The following is a 24,459-nucleotide window of genomic DNA, read 5'->3' on the forward strand; positions in this document are numbered from 1 at the left end:
TCAAAAAAAAAAAAAAAAAAAAAAAGTTGAGGTCGATGAGGGCAGAGACAAAGCATTCCTACTTAGATTCAGCCTGTAGATCAACTTTCTGGGAATATTGTCTAGCTCGATAATAAATATGATCTTTCCTTCCATTTTAGATTCTAGTAGAGATTCTCTAGGAACAGAGGTTTTAATCAGTAAATAAATTCTAGCCTAGATACAACTAAAGATCAATCATACAGATTATACATGAATATTAAACTGGATTATATTTATATAGATGGAATAATTTTACTGTTTAATAGGTAAAATGCATTTTTGTCAAAACAATTATTAAGCAATTATAGTTGCTTTGTAGTTGTGGTTGCTGAGATTTTTTTCCTAAAGTGTGGAGTTTTTGAAAAAATAGTGGTTGTTATTTGAGTAAGCAAAATAACTATAATTAATGATTAAAACATTTTAGTTAGCAACTACATTTTAGATTTAAAACTACATATTATAATTATTATACATCTAAAGCTACTCAAAACTATTAATTAATATTAAAAAGTTAATATACTTAGACCCAAATTTCCTTATAGGTACACATCTTCCTTAAACTTTTATCTTTCACTGAAGTTCTTCTTTCAATTTATAATAGTAACTTATTTGCAGCAATTTATTGTTTGCTTTATTAAAGGGAAAGGTGAAATTCTAATGGAATATGGCTGTAAATCATAGCTAAATCTAAAGTAGAGTTAATACATTATAAACAAGGCAGAAAATTATACTTTCTTTTATTCGTGTGAGTTTATATTTTAAATTCCTCAGCGCTTGGTGACAGAGATCAGGGTTACATTTCTTTGCATCTTCCCACAATGTATATTGTTAAATAACTACTTCTGACAGACTAATTTTATGAAGCTTATAATTAGTAATTGCTTTCATATTCTTTTGAAGATCCAAGGACTCTTAATAGCTTGCAATTTTGAAATAACTACGGAAAGTAAGGAAATTTCATACAGGTCAGGAAACCAAGTTTAAGCAATTTGATTAGCAGAAGAATGAGGGCTGATGTTCAATAATTGAATTTGTAAAAGTAAGTGAATTCCATATAATAGTATGTAGACAGTGCAAAGGGAAAGATATTTTAAAAATCTGGATAATCTCTGCATTTATTTACAAGGATGGAGACAAGGAATGAAAGCAAACGTAAATGTAGATGTTCAGAGTGATATGACCTTAAAATTACACCGTGTTAGAAATGGAAAGACCTTTGCATAATTAATTTAGAACTTCTTACCATGACTACATAAAGTCCATAACTTTCTAAGATTGCTGATAAAACATATGTATGGTTTGCTTCATTTTTTTAGCTTTTTTAAAATAGCTTTTTTTTAAGCCATAGCTTTGTTGGAATATCAAAGAGGATTCTGATGCTACAGATGTTCAGAAACATGAGTTAAAGAAGCTAAGTGACTTGACCAAGTTGCAGCATACAACACTTAAAATTCCTATAAACAGCCGTAATGCATAAAAAGACCTAATTCTTCCCTTCCCAAGCTATGGCAAATCGTTCTTTGCCCTCTACCAGGCTTGTGTGTCTCTAAATCATCCCTGTCAGATTCATCATCATATTGCACCTCTTTGATGCTATTGTTCTGCAACTAAAATTATCACTGTGTCACTGGCACCTTCTGAATACAGACTAAATTGCTTATTTTGGCATAGAAAACTCTCCAAAGTTTGGTCCCCACATTTATTTTTCAGCTTCATCTTTTTAATGTATGTATATATTCTTCATTGTCCAAACTCAACTTTATGTTATTCTTCAAGTATGAATTATATTTATTTTCTTTGGAAATTTTGCTGGTGCTATTTCCTCTGGATAGAATAATCTGTCTCCCTGCTTTCCTCTGCCCTCTCTCTGTGGATTCTATGGGCCTCCTACACTCATATCCAGTCCACACAGACACACACACCCACACCCACACACACACATCTTTCTACAAAATATATTTTCAAGAATTCAATCAAATAAAGGTATTATTTGTATACTAAAACAGAACATTCACTCCACTCATATTGAACTCTTATGGTTTCCAGTTTCTACTATTTTAGTGTGTTATGAATACTCGAAAATAAAATAGTTTCAGTGTTTTATAAATATACTAAAATAAAATTGTTTCTACTATTTTAGCGTGTTATTTTGTGTAAATAATACTATGTTTGTGAATCCTGCATTTTTTATAGTGGTTAAAACCATGTTTTTGGAAAAAGATGTTATCAAGTTCTTATTCCCTCCATTATTAGCTTTGTGATTTGTTATTATATGCAAAATGTCTCAGTTTTCTCATCTGCAAAGCAGGTATTATAATAGTAGGGTTGTCATGAAGATTAAGTGAAATAATATATACATGAAGTTTTAAGGCAATGTTAACACTTAAATGAAAATAGCTAACAAATAATTTATAAACTCTATAATAGTGTACATAATGTATTATTGTTATATAATTTTTGTTCTACTCTGTGGTGTACTCCTTGAGATTCGCAACTACATCTTCCACCTCCATATTCCAAATACTTATATAAATCTTACATAGAAACAGCTCGATATGTATCTACTGAGTCATCAATATTTATATTAGCGCTTCAAAGACTTACATAAATTAATAAAGCCTCAAAAACAAATACAATGGTGAAAATATCAGAAATCAATTATGTATTTCCATAAACAGAAATTACATTTCACAAACCCAAGCAGTTTCTCCAGTTTGCTCCTCCACTTGCCTACATCCCAGAGCTGCCTGCAGTAATTTCTACTGAGCAAAAGAAATCAGGAAAAAAACTACTGGAATGATGGGATACACAGGAGAGACATTACCTTAATCAGAAATAAGTTTATGTTCCACAAATAAATAATTTGATAATTTTACCTATCAGTGAGGATGACCCTTTTGAGAGGGGTAACATTTATTGATTAGCTTAATATAAAAATCAGGTGAAGAATTACAAGGCCCAGTGAAAATCAAAGAGGAGCAAGATTAGTATAAAGATAAAGGGACTTTAAACTATAGGTTTTATTTTTTAATCTTTTGTAACAAGAGTAGACTAATATTTGAAGTCTGTGAGCATCAATAATATATTAATAATAACACACGCACCACCAAGATGGTAAAGAGTATCATATTTCCCAAAACTCACTTTAAAACTTTGTAATATTTGAATTTTGTAGGTTAACATCTCCCACACAATTGTGTTCACATCTGTGTCAGATCCTTAAATTATTAACTCCTGAAGGCGAAATTATTAGCTCCTGGGATGTGTCTTTGCTACTCTTTGTATGTAGTTTTTCCACAGTCTCTTCCATCCAGTTACTAATTTTTTCACTCATTCATTGATTCTTTTATGAACTTTAACTCAGTGCAAAGCTCTATATTTACATTTGAAAGAAATGCAGTTAGATTTGTCCCTCACCTTTAAAAAAAATCTAATAAAAAAAAGGAATACATGCATCACCAAATATCAAGTTTGAAGTTTAAAGAAAATAACAGAAGAAAGATGTGAATAGATTGCTATGCAAGTTCCAGAGATAATACATTTTTCTCTCCTGGGGAAAATAACTGGACATTTAATGTACTGTGCATCATGGCCTAATCTTTACATAATAGGTAAAATTTGTATCTGCTTAGATTAGGGAAAAGTGACTCCAAGTTCATGAAGAATGACATACAGGAAAAATAGAGTGAGTATTTGTTCATCTGTACTACCATTAAATACGACTTAGCATAACTCCTGGCCTTAAAAAACAACCCAAAAACTAAACTGATGTTTTCAGTGTGATCCCTCCTTGTAGATCTCATGGACTTTTTCTACTACGATTGTGATCTGATGTCAAAATTTCTCTTCCTGGAGGTCCTCTGACTGTGGACTCTCTATTGTGTGCTGTTAAGGGCATAGGATTCAGGATTTGGACACGTGTTGTTCAATGGAAATGTTCTGTATTTGCCTTTATCCATTATAGAAGCCACTAGCTGCATGTGACTATTGACATCTTGAAATGTGACTCATGAAGCTGGAGAATGGAATTTTTCCTTTTGATTAAAGTTAAATAACCACAAGCAACGTGTGACTGGAATATTGCACAGTGTATATCTAAAGTTGCCTTTTAAGGAAAAGTAAATTATGGATAAATTTGATCTGCAGAAGGATCTCTTTTGGTCAAAGTGCAATATGTCACAATATTTCCTTTGAGATCTTATTACACTCTTTATTTGCTGAAGCCAGTAGTTTCACCCTATATAGCTATTGCCTGTATACTATTGTTAATTCAAGTATGTGCAAAGGAAGACTAACCAATTATATCAGCAGGAGTCTCTGAAGACTTCCAGGAAGTGACTTTTGAATTTAATCTCAAAGGAAAAGAAGGTCACCCTCAGGTTGGGGGCTGAGGATGAGTAAGAGCAGAATGAAGGGATCTCAGGCAGAGATGAGAAAAGGATGGCATGACCAGGGGAATATTCAATAATTTAGTATAACTGGCATAGAAAGTGTCTTTTATGAGAAACAGAAAGGCAGGAAATACAATTTGAAAAAAAAAAATGATAATATACATTGTTTCAATACTGTCCAACTATTAGTTTTCACATAATTTTATGCAATTTCCCACCTAAAATATTTATCCTATCACATATATAAAGGTTTCCTTTCTTTTCCTTTCCTTTCTTTTTCTTTTACAAACATCATTTATGTTTTAATCATTAAATAAAACAACTAAAATTACAACTTTGTTACCTAAATTTATGACTTGGACAAGATTGAGATTTAGGAAATTTATTGCCATGAAGTCACCAATGGTTTATAATTTATAAGACTTTGGATTAGACATTAGCACAGTTATTATTTCCTCTGATGCCTTACCTCACCACAGTCTAATAACATTCAGGAAATCCAAAAGACAAAGGGGAGAGAGTGGTCTTGAAAGCTAAAAACAGTCGTTGAAAACTGATGCAATCATGTAATAAAATATAGCACAAAAACTTATATGATATGCTCATAGCATCTGCTAAAGCAATTAGAATCCATGTAGCTAAAGTTTTATTCATGTATTTCTACAGTGAAAACTCTTTCAGCCCAAGTAAGACATATAAGCTATACAGTTTAATTGTATACATTGGTCTTAGGATTTTCAGTCTTATTACTTGCATATGTGATCTATTTTACACTCTTCCAAAACAGAAATCCACTGGGTAGCAATCAGATTTTGAAAGTCCTTCCAAGTAAAGCCAGATAGTGGTCTCTGTGATATTTTTCATATGATAACAAAGAGTGTTAATATGTAATTATATTAGCACTGTTCTTTCATGATAATTCAATACCTTCACACATCTAAATTAAGGTCTTGCTCATTAGATAACAGAAACAGCAATATAGTGTCTCTTTATATCAATGACATTAAATTTGTCAGATATATTAAAGAGGACACTGTTTTAATTGATGATTTTCACACGCATTCTATGTAATAATGTTGTAAATTTTAGAAATTCTCAAGAAAATATTTTAATGAATTGGCAGTTATATTCCTTTTGAAAGAATGTCACATATTGGAAAAATAATGTACTTTTTCTAATTTAAATTATTTTTTCATGAAATGTTTTCAATTAGCTTCTCATCTACCTATAAGAAAGAAGAATTTTCAATGCATTGTGAAAGGTCGAAATATTTACGTATATTTCAAACACGCCTTATAATTAAGACTGATAAAAATATAGACTGGCATTTCCACTGTGACATAAGATATTTCAATCATAGTAGAACAGAATAAGTTTACTGTAACGACTATAACCAATGGTTAAGGGAAATTAATAAATCTGTTTCAAGGGCATACTAAATATTTTGTAGACATTATTACAAGAACTCTTCACTTCAACTATGGGATTTTTGTATCTGCTTATTACAGGAGTCTGAGTTTCAGAAGGGTGTAGGAACTTGCCTGAGGCACAGAGCTAATAAAAGGCATAGCCAGAGATAACACCCAGTTCTGCCCGATTTCAACATCCTTAAAGTCCATTATTACATGTAATGGGCATGAATTTTACACTACAAACATGTGTAAGAAATGTCATTTTATCTCCCTATCCAAAAATCAAATTATATTTATTTCAGATCCTCATCTCACTAGACTGGAAAGGAAATTCAATTTAATTTGATTCTCTATGGAATCACGTAAGAATATAGAAGATTTACAGGGTAGATTCCCAGAGATTTGGGTAGGAGTTATATTAAAAGGAAACATATTATGTATCAGTAAAAGAGGTGACTAACTTAGTATTTATTTATGGGGTTGAACAAAAAGGAGGAAAGGAAAGGGATGCCAGCTTTGATAACCTGACACCATGACAAAGGATAGTTTTTCATCTTCTATTGAACCATAACTGACATGCTTAACCTCTCTTCCTATGAGGTCTAATCTTTTACCTTGTAAATCAAATACTGCATGAAATTGGAAGTACTTCTCATCTACCTTGGCATTGTCTGATTAACTTGGACATATGATCCCAGACATAAAGTATCTTATGCTTTGAGGAGATAGCACCTCTGTCTGTATCAGTAGTGTAAAATATCTTCTCAAGTACAAGAAAAGATAATATTTATAGCAATAATTTCTACCACACTACCACTTTGTTGTGCTGCTTCTTTTAATCTGTAATATATAGTCACATATACACATTTTAATATTTTGTATGAACTGTGACAATAGGGTATATGTCTTTTATTATGTTTCCTTTTTACTATTTACTAATTTTTAATCAAAACACACATATATCTGGGTATTTCTTTAATGATTCTTCTAAGTTTTTGAATAGAATATGTTGTTTCATATAATTTTAATATTTAAATGCCTATGATAAATTTGTATTTGTGAAAATGTTTGGAATTTAGTGATTTATATAAATGTCTTAATGCAATATTTCTTTCGTATTATGTTAGGAAAGTTGAAAATAACGGCAACAACCTGTGTTAATTTCCATATTATTTTGTTATACTGGTAATATTAACATTATTAATAGAATAGAAATGAAAAGCATTTTTAAAATTTTGCTGCTTTTAAAATGGTTCAAATAAATTATATAACCTTCCCAATTAACTTGTGATGTTAAATATTCTTATCTGCGCTGACATTTTAGGACTAGAGGCTCAGAGATATGAAACAGTGACCAGAAAACCAGAGCGAAGTCTGGTGCCTGGCTCATTGCGTTTTCCAGTGTCACTTAGCACAATTCTGTGAAAGCCCATAAATTATTTCACCGTAGAGATTTTAGAACTAAGCTAAAGAAATATCATTAGTACGGGACAGCTAATTGCCAAATACAGAATAAATGCAAAGAAAGAAGAATAGAATTAGTAATTCTCATTCACGGTAATAAAAACAGAACACTTGGCATTTCTTCCTTTTTAACTTTCGTCCTTAATTCAAATGAGTTTTAAGAGTAATAATTTGAAACCCTGCCATTAGTTCCATCAGAAATATTAAATGTTAAATAAAACGATCCTTATTGATCATAAAATGGACATCATTTACTATCCCAAGATGGTAGAAAATACTTTTATGTGAATAGTAGAGAAATTGCCAAAAAATAAAAAGCTATTTTATTTCAGTCTGTGGATAACTTAATGTGCTACTGGAAAAAGCATACATATTCTTATCTAATCAATTCCCAGGGCACTTGGTTCTTAAAAGAATGCTCAGAAATGTCCCCAGATTTACTTCACTGTCACAAATAGATTGCAGTAAGTAGACACATTCTGACAACAGGGTCTCAAGCATGAATTAGTTATCTCCTTATCAAGATTTTTGATGTCACGCTTTCCTGCACATATTCTACCTTGAGACACGTGTATATTTTTTATATGTAGTCAAAAGTTTATTCCTGTTTCTGAGTACTTAGGGACCCAACAGAGCAGGCTTTCCCGTGGTAATAATGCGCTTGTTATTCCAATGACAGCACCTCCAGGCACGCTGCTCTCCTAACCTGGGATATTTCCCTCTTGGAGAAGTGAATGAGGCATTTCAGGCACTTCACCTGCTGCTGATGTAACTTAAAAATACACAAGAAGCATGTAGACACCAAAGATGTACAAAGGACATAGTGGGGAAAATAAATTTGATGGCTATTTAGCATGTGTTCCGGAAAGTACATACAGACAAGATTGTGTAATTTATTCTAGACAACTAGCGTAGTGAATTGCTATTTTTCTCTTCTACAAAGGAAGGAAATGAGTCATTTTATTTAAGTTTAACATTCTTTCCTCAAAAGCCATTATGATAGATCTTAACATACCTGTGTGATAAAATAATCACTCTCCTCTTTTCATGACACATCCTGTTCTTTATCGTTCATTTACGCATTATTACTTGTAACGTGCTAACTGCCACTAAATATCATTAAGCTAAGTAGATATTTGGCTAGTATTATCTACTTTCAATACACTTGATTTTTTTTGCCATCTTAGAAGTTTGAACAAATAAAAATAACTCTTGTGTTGGACATGAATACTTGACATCTCTCTGATTAACTGATGTGTTGAAAACACTCCTTTTTATATATAAAGGAAACTCTTTTCTCTTTTTTTAAAAATCTACAGGACAATATTTTTAAGCTGGAGAACTCACATTTTGAAAACGGCCGTGGGAAGAGTCCGTATGACCCTAAGCTGCTGACAGCATCTCTTTTAATAGGTGCGTAGTCAACAATCAAACAGTGAGTTTTCTACAGATAACAGTTTCCATGTTCTTTTTTACCTACCAAGATTTTCCGTTATTGAAATGATAATTGTTTTACAAGGAAATTAGTTGTGATATATTGAAATGTTTGAAAATGAAGAAGAAACAGTAAATGGTATTTTCATTATTGCACCAACTATTCTGATTCTTTTAATTGAAATGGAATAGGATCTTCAAATGGCTCAATTACTGTTCATCCCCACTTGGTACAGTTGGCAAAGACCCATTGTATTACCTTATGCTGGCTCATCCTAATATCATATTACATATACTGGCTAAGGGAAGATACATTCTGTATTCACCTTTATTGAAATTAGCTCTTCTTTTTTGGAAAATCTAACAAAATATTAGATGTGACTTCCTCTATCCTTTTCTGTAACCACCTTATTTTCTAGTTTTCTCCTCTTTTCATTTAGCATTGTTTATAAGTGGGGAATGCTTATAGTTCAAAATAATAGACGTAGATACAAATAAGATAAAACTTTAGTCTGTACTGAAAAACAAAGAATTTTTTCCAGACTCTTTTAACTACCTCTGTACTAGAGTTAACTAAATACACAAACAAAAAGTGGCAAATCATGAAGTAATTTTTAAAATTTTTGTTTTCTCTTTCTTTTATCATTTTTTCTTTCTTTTTTATTTTGGAAATTTTGAGCATACCAACAACCTAAAACATAAAAAAATTCTGGGTCATGATTCTGTTCTTGAATGTATTTTTCTACATAATTGTGTAGAAATTATGTACCTTTTTGTTTCCCTTTGCTGTAAAATATGCAAAAGAATTATTTAATAGAAAAACAAAATAATAATGAAACTTTTCAAATCTAAAATTTCTAATTAAATTTTAAATAATAAATCTTGATCAAAAAATTAAATTTAAGTAATCTGATGTGTCATAAGTTTATAAAGTTTTCCATGTTTCTCTTCTTTTTTTTTCCACTCAGAAAAATAAATTCTAGTCATATTGACTGCCATATTAACCATGAAGATATATATATTTTTTCTGTATTCTCTAGTGTTTTCTTTTATCACCATGTTTCACTGATCCTTATTCTATTGAGAAAAAAACCATTGGGGCATGAATTATCTCCTCTGTTGCTTTTCAAATGGGGACACTTTTAGTCCATTTCATGCATTTATGCAGCATTTTAACAAAAGTTTAAGACCTGAAGGAATGCAGCATACCTAGCACACTTACAATTTTCCTATTTATGGATGGCCTAGTGATTATTTGTGGATGACTTCCTCAAAAATACATGCTGAAATTTGAACGTTGTTTTAAACAAAGGGTAGGAGTCATATTTTGTATGAACTTACAGCCTATACTTATTTAAATTGCACACTGAGAAAAGGATAGATATTCCTTAAAAAGCAGTGTGCTGAAGTGTGCCCAAAGCAGCTTTAATTTGTGCTGTGTTTCTCAGTAGGGACTTGCTTGATTATTTATTTTAATATTCCGCTGAGAAAGAATGATGACAAGTAGGTATTACATAGTTCATATGGTATGCAACCACCCAAAGTCCACAAAGAAAATGAAACTCCACAGTTCTAGTTTTATATTTGAATATCTTTGAAAAAACCATATAGGTTTATGAAAAGGCAAAGAGAATGAGTGAAGTTCAGAAGGTCAAGAAGAAGATATGGCCAGAAAGAAAAATAGGTGTTTCAGAAAAAGAACTTTCAGATGGAAGTGCAGACCTAACCTATCTAATATGGTAAAATAGTTTAGTAACTTTCAGAGACATGTAGTGCTTATTGACAAGACCAAATAAATTAATTTCTGAATTCATTGAATAGCAAGATACAGAAAAAGAAACAGGCCGTATTATACCTGGTAAAATCCTTCATACCTGAAACACCATTTTAATTCAACAGCTGTAACTCTCTGTGTTGAAGTTATTTGCTTTCTTTATAACTGTGCTATAAATTCTTCCTCTTATGGTACATTTAATTCCCCTTGTTGGGTTTTCCTTGGCATTTTCTCTCATACTTCTCTAAAAAGAATGCTCACTACTTTAATGGAGATTTTTAACATAAATATTTTCTACGGCACTTCCCAAACTCTTTTACATACAAGGGTAACAGCTGTCTCAGAAATAAACAGGTTGTACTTTGTATATCAGAAAATGGCCGTTGGGAAAACCTATCTTCCCAAAAGTTTTTGGATTCCTTCCTCATTTTATAAATAAGATAGACATTTCAAGGTGGTTCCAGGCTGCTTCCTTCCCCAATACTGGGAAATAAAATTTCAGCCTGGGCTCAAACCATCTGTAAACTGGTTAGATGGATCTTGGCAGCAAATATTTTTTATACCATCAATCCCACTAGGAAAGAAGTAGTTTCAAACAGTAGTAAACTTTAAAATGAGACGACAGCTTAAAATTTTTAGTTTCCAAAACTAGCAAGGTTTAGTATGACTTTTCTCCAAAAAGGCATGGGTTTTTAAGCTGAGGACTGTTGAGAATTTGGATTATCTCCTGAGTAATGCAAAGTTACCGAATTAAGTCCCCAAATCCAAGAACATGTCCTAAGTTTTTCAAACCAACATGGTAAAGTTAATTTTGCAATCTCCTTTAAAAGTGATAATTTTGTCAAGATGAAGTTGCTGTAGTCTTTATTTTTCTTGTTCTGTTGCCCAGGCTGGAGTGCAGTGGCATGACCTCAGCTAACTGCAACCTCTGCCTCCCAGATTCAAGCAATTCTCTTGCCTCAGCCTCCTGAGTAGCTGAGACTACAGGCATGTGCTAGCAGGCCTGGCTAATTTTTATATTTTTAGGAAAGACAAGGTTTCACCATGTTGATCAGGCTGGTCTCGAACTCCTGACCTCAGGTGATCCACCCACCTTGGCCTCCCAAAGTGTTGAGATTACAGGTGTGAGCCACAGTGCATGACCTTATATTTTTTACCCTTTCTTATTTCATCCACCTGCAAATGTTTTTTTATGAATTTGTTTTTAAAAAAATCTTTTATTGCAGATAGCAATTACTCACCTGCTAATAATAAATGCCAGGTGTGAACATAGCACAAGGATAAATCTCAGTATTTTCCAACACTAATTAAGTACTGTCTCACATTTTCATGATGTGAAAGAATAGTCAACTTGAGAGCAATTTTATTTTTTCATTAAAATCTTTTCCAGGCAATGAAGCACTAGTAATTTAGAAATATTCCATCCCTAAGAGGTATTACTGAGTCCTATTTCAAAGTCCTGAGACTTTTAGCTAAGGTTATATCCTGAAGTCAAAATGCTGTCTTGTCTCAGGAAAGAGCATAATTTGATATTACAAAATGCTCTCACTTGATATTAGAGCAAATAAGGAACTCTCTAAGTAAATTGCATACAATTGAGAAAATTATTTGAAGCTCTCTGAGCTCAGTTTCCTTGTACATGAAATGGCATGGCAGTTTTGCTTTCACTAGTTCGTTGTGAGAAATAAAACAACATAACAGCATACTACCATTTTCGGTGCTTGTGTAATTCCGGAATATAAGCAAAGATAAAATAAGCAAACTTGTAGCAGTGGTTGCCTGTAGAAAGGCTGGGAGGGAGATTTGGTACCTTATAAATTTTACATTTTCAATTTTATACCATGTAGACATATAAACTGTTGAAAAATTTTAATTTTAAAAGAACAACATGAGTAATGAAGCCAACATATTATATTTATTGATATAGAGAAGGTGCTCAATAAATGTAATAGTGAAAAATTTTTCTTACATCCATGGATTTCATCCATGCTCTGTGTGTGTGTGTGTGCGCATGTGTGTGTGTGTGTGTGCATGTGTGTGTGTGAAATAGAGGGGGTGTTTTCTTTCTTTCTTTCTTTCTTTTTTTCCCTTCTGTTTCTAATTTCTTTGCTGCTCTGTGAGTGGAATTTACTTAAGGTGTTAACAACATAATGGCTTGGTGTTTAAGTTTGTTTGATATTTTGCTCACATCCATGTCACACTTTTCACCTGTGTTAGTAATGCTGCAATTTCATCAGGAAATGTGGTTTTGTTTCCACCTTCTGTTTCTCCTCACCACACCCTGCTTAGGAATTGTAATCCAATACATTCACTGATCTAAGCCACATTTTTACTTCATTTTGAGTTTTGAACAGAAAGTCTAGAGTATATATGAACTTTTGTTTTTAATACATACTTCTCAGGCAACTAAGCCATAATAGAAATGCAGTTCACAAAACTGTTTTTGTTCATCTCAGTACAGTATGCTCTCCTGTGAGAGAGTTAAGAAAGCTTCCAGTTAAGAAAGAATGGTCATATACTCAAATAGCAGCTTTTGTATTTGACAGTTTCTGGATGATAGTTTACATCTGTCAGCACTAATTTGTCTTAGTTCAATATATTATTTTTGAAATGTTAAACTGCCCTTGTGGTACTTTTTTCGAGAGGCTTAAAGATCTTGTAGGGTATAGTATTCACAACCACCTTTTAATGTAGATAATAATTTCTAGATATATGATTCTACCATCAATTTAATAAAATTGGACAAATGTTTATTTCTTTCACAATTGGCTTAGTATATGTGAACAGCCCTAAAGTAGGTACCTCAATCATAACGCCATTTGAATTATTGCGAAATAACAATTAATACACTACTTCAGATTCTCAATAAGACATACATTAGGATCAGAAAATTGTCAAATTAACACTATGCTTAAGAATCAACATATAATTTGATAACTTCATAAGTGACCTAGAAACCACAAAATAAGTTTGCTGAGTAAACATTAAAAAAAAAATACATCCATTCTCCAAAATAAGTCAACTGAGGTATTGTAAATTTCTTATAGTCATCAGATACCTTTAGTTTATTTCAGAAAGCCACAGAATGTAAATGTTCAAGTTTATTAAATGGCATATACCCTGGTTTGATATTACATTTCTTCTTAATGAGAAATAAGAGAAGATAGAATATACTACTGCCTATGTTTTTGGGCAAAACAACAAAGATGTCATACCTTATCTAGAGCAATCATCATTGATAAGACTCCCCATAGAATTCTCACCAGGAAATGTGATCTAAGCCCTGGTGCAACTAAACAGTCACTGACATTAAGCATGGACAAGATGGGAATGTGCCCTTCATGGCCACTTAATCATCTGGTACCCTCCAGTTCAATAAAATCATCTAACTCTTGCCAAAAATCATATTCATGTGGGAGGTAATTTCCTATAGCTGGAGGAACTGGTGCCTAAACTGCATACTTATTTTGGTTTATAAGTCACTTGTTTAATTCTCTTTTAGTCTTAAACGGAGTAGCTCGTTTACTGCATACCTCTTCTGCTTTCTCTGAAGGACCTTCTCAACTTTTGTGAAAACAGAAAGAAAATATTATTTCTGCCTTTACATTGCTTTGCATTGATTTTTGTCTTTCTAATATGAGGGTGGATAAAAAAATGTTATAAAACAACCAAATGCAAGAGAGAGATAAACACCTTTTCTATCCAAGTAACAGGTTTTAGTTGTTGATTTTACTATTTCAACTGCTTCTTGAATAGACTTTAAATATAATAAACATCATAAGTATGGATTTTCTTACCCTAAAGCAAGCTAAATGACAAGAATGATTGATTGATTACATTATTTACTCTAATATTTCCTATTAAACCTCCTGTTGGCATGGTTTGACTAAATTCTGATATTAAATTGTTCAGTTTTCATTTTTTTAATTATTCTATTTTTAGTTTTTTAAGTGTGGTTTAGAGGCAAAGAGGTTCAACCAGTAATTTAATTTTTTTGATTTTTTTTTAAGAAAAGAAGACACAAGCTATCTTCTCATAGGTGTTTCATCATGAAAATGTTTGAAATTTGCATGACCATTTTATGATGTTTTGACAACACACTTTTAACTGAGACCCTCTTATTCACTCAGACCAATAACAAATTATTCACCTGATGTTTAAAAATACATCATCTATTTGCTAATATTTTGGGAAAAGTTTAGATATTACCCTTAATAAAAATGTTGTGGTGCTTGAATATTGGTTAATATTAAGGAGATAATAGGCATTTATGTATTTCAAAGTGGCTTTGAAATTTATACATAGATTATCATAACATTTGTGCATTTTCAGAAAAGGGCTATTTCTGGGGGAAAAAAGGCATATTTTAGTGAGAACAAGTCAGATTCCACTTGATAGTTAAGTAAGTGAAGAGAGTATAAAGTGCTTTTGAATCCCAAAGACATCATGCTGTGACAATTTAGGATGACACGACAGAACAATTCACTTACTAATAATTTATACTCAATAAATTATCTAACCATCATTTTTATTTATCTTCAGTCACAACAATCCAAAATGAAAGATCACATTTTTAAACTCAGTTTTCAGGATGAGATTCATATCTATGGATGTTTAGAGTAATAACATGTTTATGTTGCTCAGTGATTTTCTCTGTGTAGCTATTCTCCACTGTTCTGGAGGGTCTCCAAAATCAAGTCTGTTCAGACATATAAGTGAGACAAAGGTTCTACCAAAGGAATTGCTTTGGTTTGGGCCACTATGAATATCAATTTTACATTGCAAAGCCCTTATTTGCAAGTAGGAATTAGGTATATGAACATATGGTAATGTTACACAAATGCTTAAGTTATAATTTATCTTTGCCTTCTTTATTATCTGCATATTTCCCAAATCAATAAATAAACATTAACCTATTCGATCAACAAGATAATATTAAGATATACTGTAATTGTCATGGATTATTTGAAGGAAAATATTTAAGTTTTGTTGTTTTGTTTTCAAATAATTCACTGTATGTAGAAAGGCAACTACATGTTTTCTGGAAGAGAGAATACAAGGCCCTTTCTGTTTCCAAGTAAGAAAGAGTGATTTTTACAAACTTTAGTTTATTGAAAGGTGGTATGGTTAAGTATAAAAGGCTTGGGATTAAACAAGCCTGGGTTTGAACCTTCACCTTGACTTGCCATTAGCCGAGCAACCTTGAGTTTCTTGAACTGTAAAGTAGGGATAACATTATTTACATTATGGGATTGTTAACAGAACTAAATGAGATAACTTGAATGTGTCAAGCCAGTGCCAACTGCCTGACAAACACGGAGTGAAATTCAGTAAATATTAACTTCTCTTTTACGCCCCCCTTGTCTTTTCCCTTCTATTCTTTACCGTCTGGTTATGATTCCTCCATTATTAAACTCTGACCTAGAGTTAATTCAATTTAAGTAGTAATGAGTCAAAAAGTGATGGAATCTTGCATTGGAGTGATTATGATCTGGGTTTGTCAAAATTCCTTCCTCTTAAAACACATTTCTGCTGTATATGAGGTCATGTGGTTGACTTATTTTTGGACTGGTTGATAGCTTATAACAAATAAAAACACTTCTCCCACTAGATACATTAAAAAATAAGCAAGAAAAAAATTCTGGCAGAAAAAATCAGCATTTCTAAATCATAGGAAAATCTCATTAATTCAGATCCCACTGAGAAAGAAGTATATAAAAGATTTAATTGCCATTAGAATAAAGCTATGAATAAAATTTTATAATGATACCTCACTCTACGTTATAAGGATATTAGAACCATGGTAACTGTACACATATAACAGCAAATGATATAATAAATGTAGTTTGCATTTTGTGAGTTTATCAGTGGTCATAGTAGAAAAGAATATAATTTTATGTTTTAGCAAGATTCACTGCATTGGACTTTATTCAGATTTTCTAAGTTTGTACCAGATAAGTAGTCATATACTAAATCAGTGAATAAGTATTTGATAAAATAATTCCTTCAATAAGGACATAGGATTAAAAAATAAGTAACTCTGCATAATGATGCAGAGAGCATTTCAGTTTTCTTCTTAGCATGCTCATAACATGAAACTTGCATTTTGTTTGTTCGTTTTGCTTTGTTTTTGCCTTAACTGAGTTAAAGAATGTGTATGTGGTTTTGTCACAACACAGATGGAGAATTATACTCTGGAACTGCAGCTGATTTTATGGGGCGAGACTTTGCTATCTTCCGAACTCTTGGGCACCACCACCCAATCAGGACAGAGCAGCATGATTCCAGGTGGCTTAATGGTACGTGGTTTATGAAAGAAAATAGACATATAACATATGTAACTGTATTAAGTTACTGGAGAACTCTTTTACAGTACATGCAATATGATTTGAAATTTAGTGTGCAGTTAAGCTAATGGTGGTGACTTCATGATGTTGGGTGTGAGAAAGTTTGGCAAAGAAAGAAAAGAGAGATTAAATATTCAGGAAAAGATTCATTTAGTGCCAAAGTTGAAGTTTCTCAGTAGTTAGCTATGGAAAGAAAGATCTGGATCAGAGCTACGGAAGGGAGGCAATGGAAAAAGATAAGTCGACTTACCAATTCTGTCTTATGGGGACACCACAACAAATCTTACAGGGTAGTATTTTTTTTTCCCTTTACATCTCTTATTATTTCCTTGAAAACATCATCTTATATACTAGTGAATGTCAAAAATTGAATGTTATTGCAGTGTGAATAACATATTAATAGTCTTTTCAAAATTTCAAAGGTATTTTAAATCATGATTTCATATGATTCACATTTAATCTTAATCATCCTAAAACCCCTCTCCCATTTTATAGGTTAGGATTTTAAGGTCAATATTTTATCTAATCCAGTAGAAGAATGTTTAGAACAGAAACCCAGTTTTCTGAACTTCAGGCACCGGCTTAACTACTTGATCAAGTAGATGCTTATTATTATTTATTACTATTACTCTCTATTTTCTTTTTAGTATAGAAAATAATTTTGGCATAGCAGAAAATATACAAGCTGTATATACCCAAAATAAATAAATACTACTCTTATTCAAAATTTTAATTAAGCAATCTGTTCATATCCTCCTATCTAGAATTCATTTTTTTTTTTTTTTTTTGGTTAGTCATTTACACATTTACCAAAAATTTTTATAAAAGTCCCTAGTATATTAACCATGGTTGTTTTTATTGTTACTTAATGATCTATATTTATGCCTACCTCCAATCTTAAAAAACAAAGCCACTCAATCTCCAATTATCCCTCCATGAAATTTATCCTGCTTGTACATAACTCATTAATAAGAATGAAGCATGAAATTTTTCCTGGTTATACATAATTCATTACAAAGAAAGACACCTATGGTTTATAGTCATGTTCTCAGTAAGACGCCTGAATATCTCATTCTATGAACTTCTGCCACAGTTGTTGTTCCTGCCTTATTTCAGGAACCCCAAAACATAGTTCATCCCTTCTGTCTTTCATTGGTTGTTAGAGAAAAATCACAGGTCTACCTCTAGATCTCATTGAAATTCCAAGAGACCATGAGTTGTGTGACAACCTTTGTTCTGATCCATCTTATACTTCAAAGTGACTACTCAAAACACAAAACATACCTCAAATTACCTCAGTCAGCATCTCTTCCCTCCTGTGACAGCATTTCTGACTGTCCTATAATTTTCCATGTAGTAGTGACAAAGGCATGCTCCCTTCCTCCTCGTTTGACCCTTCAGCCTTGGCTCTTAATGGCATTGTTGTTCTTTGATTAATTTAGTCAATTTACATTTCATTTGTTATCTTTATCTCTTTTTCAGTACTAATTTCTTCCCCCAAGCTAAAATCTTACTTATCCCATGCAACACTGTTCTGTCATGCTATGCCACAAAGTCCCAATATATCTAAGTTCATAGCCTGGTTAGGACTTGTTTCCTCAATGTTACTACCTTTACTTTAAACCTGGCAGTCATCCAATAATTACTTCCTTAAAATTATTCCTCCAAAGGACACTAATGATTTTCTATTACTTTTTATTAATCTCTACTTTGACAATATTTCCTGCAGCATTTATCATTAACTAGCCCATTCTTTTAAAGTCTCTTCTCTTAGCTTCCCCTATTTCTTGACCTCCCAAGTTTTCTCTAAATTTGACATCACTTCTTTACTATTTTAAATCCTAATGATGGCTAACATAATTGATGACTGCATACAAACACTGTGGTAATCAAAGGGGATTAGACATGTAGTCAAATGTTCCTCTGCCACCGGGGGTAGGCAGAGTTTCATGGTACCTGGGTGACCATGTGAGAAATTTGATGCCTCACCGGGGAAAAGAAAAGGTGCTGAGATGAAGAGAAGAGCATGTGCAGAACTCCAAAAACCCACAGGAATATTCTAGAATATCCAGTATAAATTATTAGCCCTAGGATGTGTGCAGAGGCAAAATTAGTAGGGAAAAAAAAAAAAAAAAAAAAAACAAAACCCTCTTAACTTTGCTATCTGGTTTATTCACAAACTGAAATATTTGTGTGGGAGGGAGAATGTTTGTTTTTCTATTTAGAAAGAAGACTTTGATCTACTAAGTACCCTAAAGGGCATACAGGCTTTCTCTGTCCATGAGAAACAAAATCTCATTAGAAGATGGAATAACATAAAGGAGAGTATAGTATCCATTTCATTTTTATGGCCTCAGAGAAAAAAAAAGCCATCAAGTTAAAGCTGCTTTTATGCTGCACACTCACATGTTGACAGCTGAGTCTGAAGAATTTACACTGTGGGAAAACACAGTCATTGTCCACAGCTCTGTACTTCATCTCTGAAAATGTGTAGTTCATTTGAGAATTCAGTTATCAGTCTCTCAGCACTAAACGTGAGAACTGATTTTTCCAAATTAGCACAAAGGTTACATCTGACAGGGTGCAAAAAACAGAACTGCTGCAAGATGGAGGATACAAACATGTTTGAGATAGAACCAAGGGACTCTGAATCACAAGCCTTGTGACATTAAATGCTGTTACACAATAAAATTGAAAATGTAATGTTTACACATTCATGCATAAAATAAATGAGTTTTGAGGCATCAGCATAGAGTACACAATCATATGTGTTCCAGAATTAATACATTGCTTTGCAAAGTATTTTTTTCAAGGGTCTTCAGGGTTATGAAAATTAATTTCAGCATAGGACTTTATTTTTCTCAAATCAATTCAACTCTTTTGGAAGAATCAGTTCACCTATTTTAGATGACTTTTAATTTTTGTTCCTGGTAAGGAAAAACGAACAAACAAAACAGTTGTCTAAAATTGGAACTTGAAATATCTTGATTTATTAAAATGGAGTTTCACTACTTTCATAAGTAGAAAGTTTATATAACGATGCCAATAAATGTTTAAATTCAGTTTTAACAGGAAAATTTAGGAGTGAATAACACTTTCAGATTAAGAAACTTCAGACAATGGAATCTGTTGTGTATTTTACATTTTAACATGTAATAACATTCTTAAAACATCTTCATTAGTTACGATAAACCCTAATTTAGGGTTTCTAAATGTTATAACAATTTTTTATTTCAGAAAATATACTGCTAGGGGTTTGGCATGATGTGCCAAAATCCAGTAGTTTTTTCTGATACTACATAAATTCTCTCAGTATTATATGGTTTCAAATTTCAACTCCAACTTCAGCTGAATGTGGAAATAAAGTAAAATTGTTCTGTGTATATTTATAGTAAGGAAACAGATAAATTTATGCTGCTGTTATCATGATATCTTAGCATTTATTATGAAAATACTACTACCTAGTTATTATCCATATTAACAATTCATTAGAGCAGTTGGATTACTAGCCCAATTTATTTTTCTTATTTGATGGAGACTGTTTTCCAGTATTGTTTATGTCTTGAAGTAATAGTGGGATGATACATGATTTACAAGAAAGACTATCTTTAGAATGAGGCATGGTTTCACTTTACTTTGTCCCTTACAGTAATGAAATGAACAGAGGTACTACCTGTCTCCTATAGTTATTGTGGAAAATGACCACATAATAATGTATAAAAAGCACTGAGCAAGTTCTTGGTATGTAGTAAGCACTTAATAAATGCTAATTATCTGGGTACCCTTTATCCCACTTCTGTTGGGTGGAGCACACTTAGGAAGCTTGGCCTGACTCACTCTGTGAGTGATTATGTTTGAGTCAGGGTGAAAGGGCAGCCAGAGTCGGGTTTAATACATGAAACCACATGGATCCCAAGGCCTGGGGAACACAAACAGACCTAATTACAATGCCTGGAGTGTGACGCCTTCCCACTCATTTCAGGAAGACCTGTTTTCTTTTAGTGGAATTTCCTAAAAGGATCGTGCCTGTAGATAGACTAACCCATTTGCTCTTTTTCTGTAATTGAAATGGTATGCAAGTCATCACTCCACTTCCTCTCACTTGTATATTCATACCCTGATGGCCTGCCCTTATTGGAATCAACATAGCTTCCTCTGTGGTCATGTACTAGGATATTTCGTACTCTCTTAAGATTCAAATTTCTCCACAACATGCGTTTTTAGAAAACTAGACCCAGTGACGGAACATATGACTGCAAATAAACTATGAATACACAAGTTAACATTACACGTTACCAGATACCCAATCTCAAATCACTTGTACAGCTCTTTAATACACTATTTTGATCTTACTATCTTTGGAGACATAAAAAACCTCAGAGTATCCAATTGCATTTTCTTTAATAAGTAAAACAGATCATCTAGTTTTGCATAATGTCAGACTTCTGATGATGTCATTTTTGCTTATTTCTTTGGCTTAAGCAAGTTAGTAATATTTTGCTGACCTTTGGGGAAAAAGCCCTCTATAAGCCTATTTCATGCTTATTTGAGCAGATGAGTGTTAGAGGAGCTGAGAGATCATTCAGTTAAAACAACAGCAACAACAAAGGTCCTCTTAGTTTTTATAGTCAATGAAAGAAGAAAACAAGAATGCAGTATTTTTAAACATTTGAATTATGCGTTCTATGAGTAAGCAGTGTATGCATTAGCTAGCAATTCTGGAGTATCAATGTATAAAGTAACAGAAATAAAATGACAATCCTTACAGTTATTTTCTTTAAATTACGCTGAAAATTTGAATATGCAAACTTTAGAACAATAGTTATGTCTATACCTAAAGACAACTTAGTAGTTAAGTTTTGTTTTCTCAGGAATCTATTACTCAGAAAAATTTTCATCTTAACAAATAATGCACAGCCATTAGAAATGTATCTTTTTAAACAATAAGTATACACCATGAAATTATTCTACTCTCTAAATAATAATACATTTAATCAAATCACTAAATATCTCTTTTTTTCATAAAGAGCTAAAAGTTACCAAAAGCTAAAAGTTACCATCACTTGATATCCTTTATCAAGGACATACTTTCTCTGTAACTTTTCGTCTAAGGAACATAATGACTTTTAGCGAGTTTTTTGAAATCACTAATGAGGAAATATGAATAAAGCTTTGGAATAAAAATTAAGTCATTAATGGCAATATATTTAAAAACTGATTTTATTTTCTTCCAGGCTTCTAAGAAAAGCGACCTGAATAAAATTGTTCAAATTTTGTCATTTCATTTTTTTTTAAATCTTGGGCTAAAACGTACAACTCTCAGATGTGGCATATAGGCAGCAAATTTTGAATGTCTTGCTTTGAAATTAACAGTTGATGAGAGTAGAAATATAAGATTTAGAAGTATTATTATATTTTCTCAAGGTAATCCTGCTTTTTAAATGAAAGTTGATCACATGAGACAATATATTGGGCAATTCTTTATATCAAAGGCAGCTTCCTTTTTCTTCTTGTTTTTTACATTTTTTTCTCTCTTGTCTCACCATCAGTTTAATGAATACACAGCCTGTCTATACCAATTTCCTCTTCTAGAGTCACTACATTCAAAGCTTGGTGGGCCTCAATAGGGATTTACTGCTGACTGGGTAATCTGGGTTCCTGTGTGCAGTGACATCAAGCAAGAGATTTACCAAGAGAAGTGGATGCCATGACAATGCATGTAACCATGGTGTGACCGGCCTCCCTGACATGGCTCTCAAAAGCTTTCCCTCTGTGAAAACAGAAGCCTGTTTGCAAATTAATTAGTTTCTGGCGGCAGCTTGATTGTTGACCCAGAGTTTGTAGAGTGGAAAAACAATCAGATTAGTGTGCTCAGGGTAAAAGACCAGTGTGCACTTGCGTGTGGCTTGCTCAACTATTGAAGCTATGAATGGAGTGAAACAAATTCTATTCTGAGAAGCCCAGGCAGAGGTTAAGTGTGATGAGCCTAGAGCTCCCCAACAGCAGGGGCTGGGGAATTAAAGGATTTTACCCAGATCAAGCTGAATGACAGGAAGCAATGCCATTGAATTTTAATGGCATGGATAGTTTTGACCAGAAAAAAAAAAAAAAAAGAAAAAAAGCCACTTGTTATACCCTAATCACTCTGAGTGAAAGGAATGGGTTTACAATATTATGAAATATTCAATGTAGGTTTGATACAAATACTTTCAGAATAGAAGATTTCAGAAACTTTCACAGTGGAAGATATTAATGATAGTATCTCAAAAGGTCATATAATATTTATTTTAAAGTTCCAAAATAACCTGCTTTTCCATGTTGATAAAATATGTGTTCATATATCTACTCTACTGTTATATAAGATATAACCCTCAGATGCACTATAAAATTAATACTGAGACAGAGGGAAATGTTAACTTATGAGAATATATTTTCTTGTGTTTATTTTTACAAATATCAGTTTAGATAATTATACCTAGAAATTGTGTCTACAGGCTTAGGACAAATTCTAGATGCAATTTTTTTATTAATTAAAATTTATTTTGATAAAGTTATTGATTATGCTTAATTTTATAAGATTGCATAACACTTTAAGCCATATATACATTTCTTTTTGGATATAACTGATAGATTTCTCCCTAAATACAGCACTGATTACTTTACAATACTCTCTCATTCAAAAATCGTTTATGTCTCTCAATTTACAAGCAAATTGAATCCAGATTCTGCTGCCTGTCAAGTCCTTTATCATCTAATCCTAAGTGACCTCTCCAATATTAAACTGTACCATACTCAAATCAAATAGAGCTGGTGGCCCTCAAATTTGCTATCTTTTTCATATAGCCTTACCATTTGCCCACGGGATTTTAAGTGTTTGCACCTTTGAACCCCAAGACCAGATAGATGTATGTTTGTAGTTATCACAGGGCCTAACATCCAGCCTCCTACCCTAGGATATATGAAATAGGAAACTAATGAATCTCTTCAGGGACCCTGAAGTTAATCTGCCTCAGTTTGTATCCCAGTTCCTCCATTTATTACTTACATGACTTTGGGAGTCATTTAAGTTATTTGTATTTGCCACACACTTAAGGTTTGTAAGAAAGGATTAATAGTAATACCACATACTGTTTTTCTGAGAATGCATGAGGCAGTGTATATAGGGTAATTAGAACAGTATCTGATAATACAGTAAATGCTCATGTTAACTGTGATTGCTGCTGCTGTTACCTATATCCACCTCCATGCAAAGCAGACAATACATGTTTAGCAAATTGATACAACAAACAACTCTAAAGTTTATGCTTGTCTTCCTTTAAATATTGTCAAGCTATTTGGTTATATTTTAACTGATAGCTACTATCATTTTATGGGGAAATTAGTACATCAGGAATATGTAATATGTTTCTAGTAATAGTTTTAGCTTTAGTATTAAAATCATAAAACACATTGTGTTTTACAAAATTAGAAGATGAAACAATGAAATTATAAACAACAGCCAAGGTCAAATTGTAATGAAATGTGTTTCTGTGTGTGTTAATTTATCTCTAGTAAGTACAATACTTTTAACTTAATAAACTTAAATAAATAATTAGGTTAATTCTGCAGTATTTTTT

General features: G+C 32.4%; 1 protein-coding gene across 1 annotated transcript in view; it reads left to right on the top strand.

Annotated features, from left to right (window-relative positions):
• Nucleotides 1-24,459, top strand: part of SEMA3A (sema domain, immunoglobulin domain (Ig), short basic domain, secreted, (semaphorin) 3A) — a 250,205-nt gene that overhangs the window by 147,051 nt on the left and 78,695 nt on the right. Inside the window, exons 5-6 of the mRNA XM_011996069.1 lie at nt 8,608-8,701; nt 16,676-16,795. Coding sequence (XP_011851459.1) covers nt 8,608-8,701; nt 16,676-16,795 — 214 coding nt within the window. The remainder of the gene's footprint in view (nt 1-8,607; nt 8,702-16,675; nt 16,796-24,459) is intronic.

Source organism: Mandrillus leucophaeus, unplaced genomic scaffold (assembly GCF_000951045.1).
Source record: "Mandrillus leucophaeus isolate KB7577 unplaced genomic scaffold, Mleu.le_1.0 Scaffold50, whole genome shotgun sequence".
Classification (NCBI taxonomy): domain Eukaryota; kingdom Metazoa; phylum Chordata; class Mammalia; order Primates; family Cercopithecidae; genus Mandrillus; species Mandrillus leucophaeus.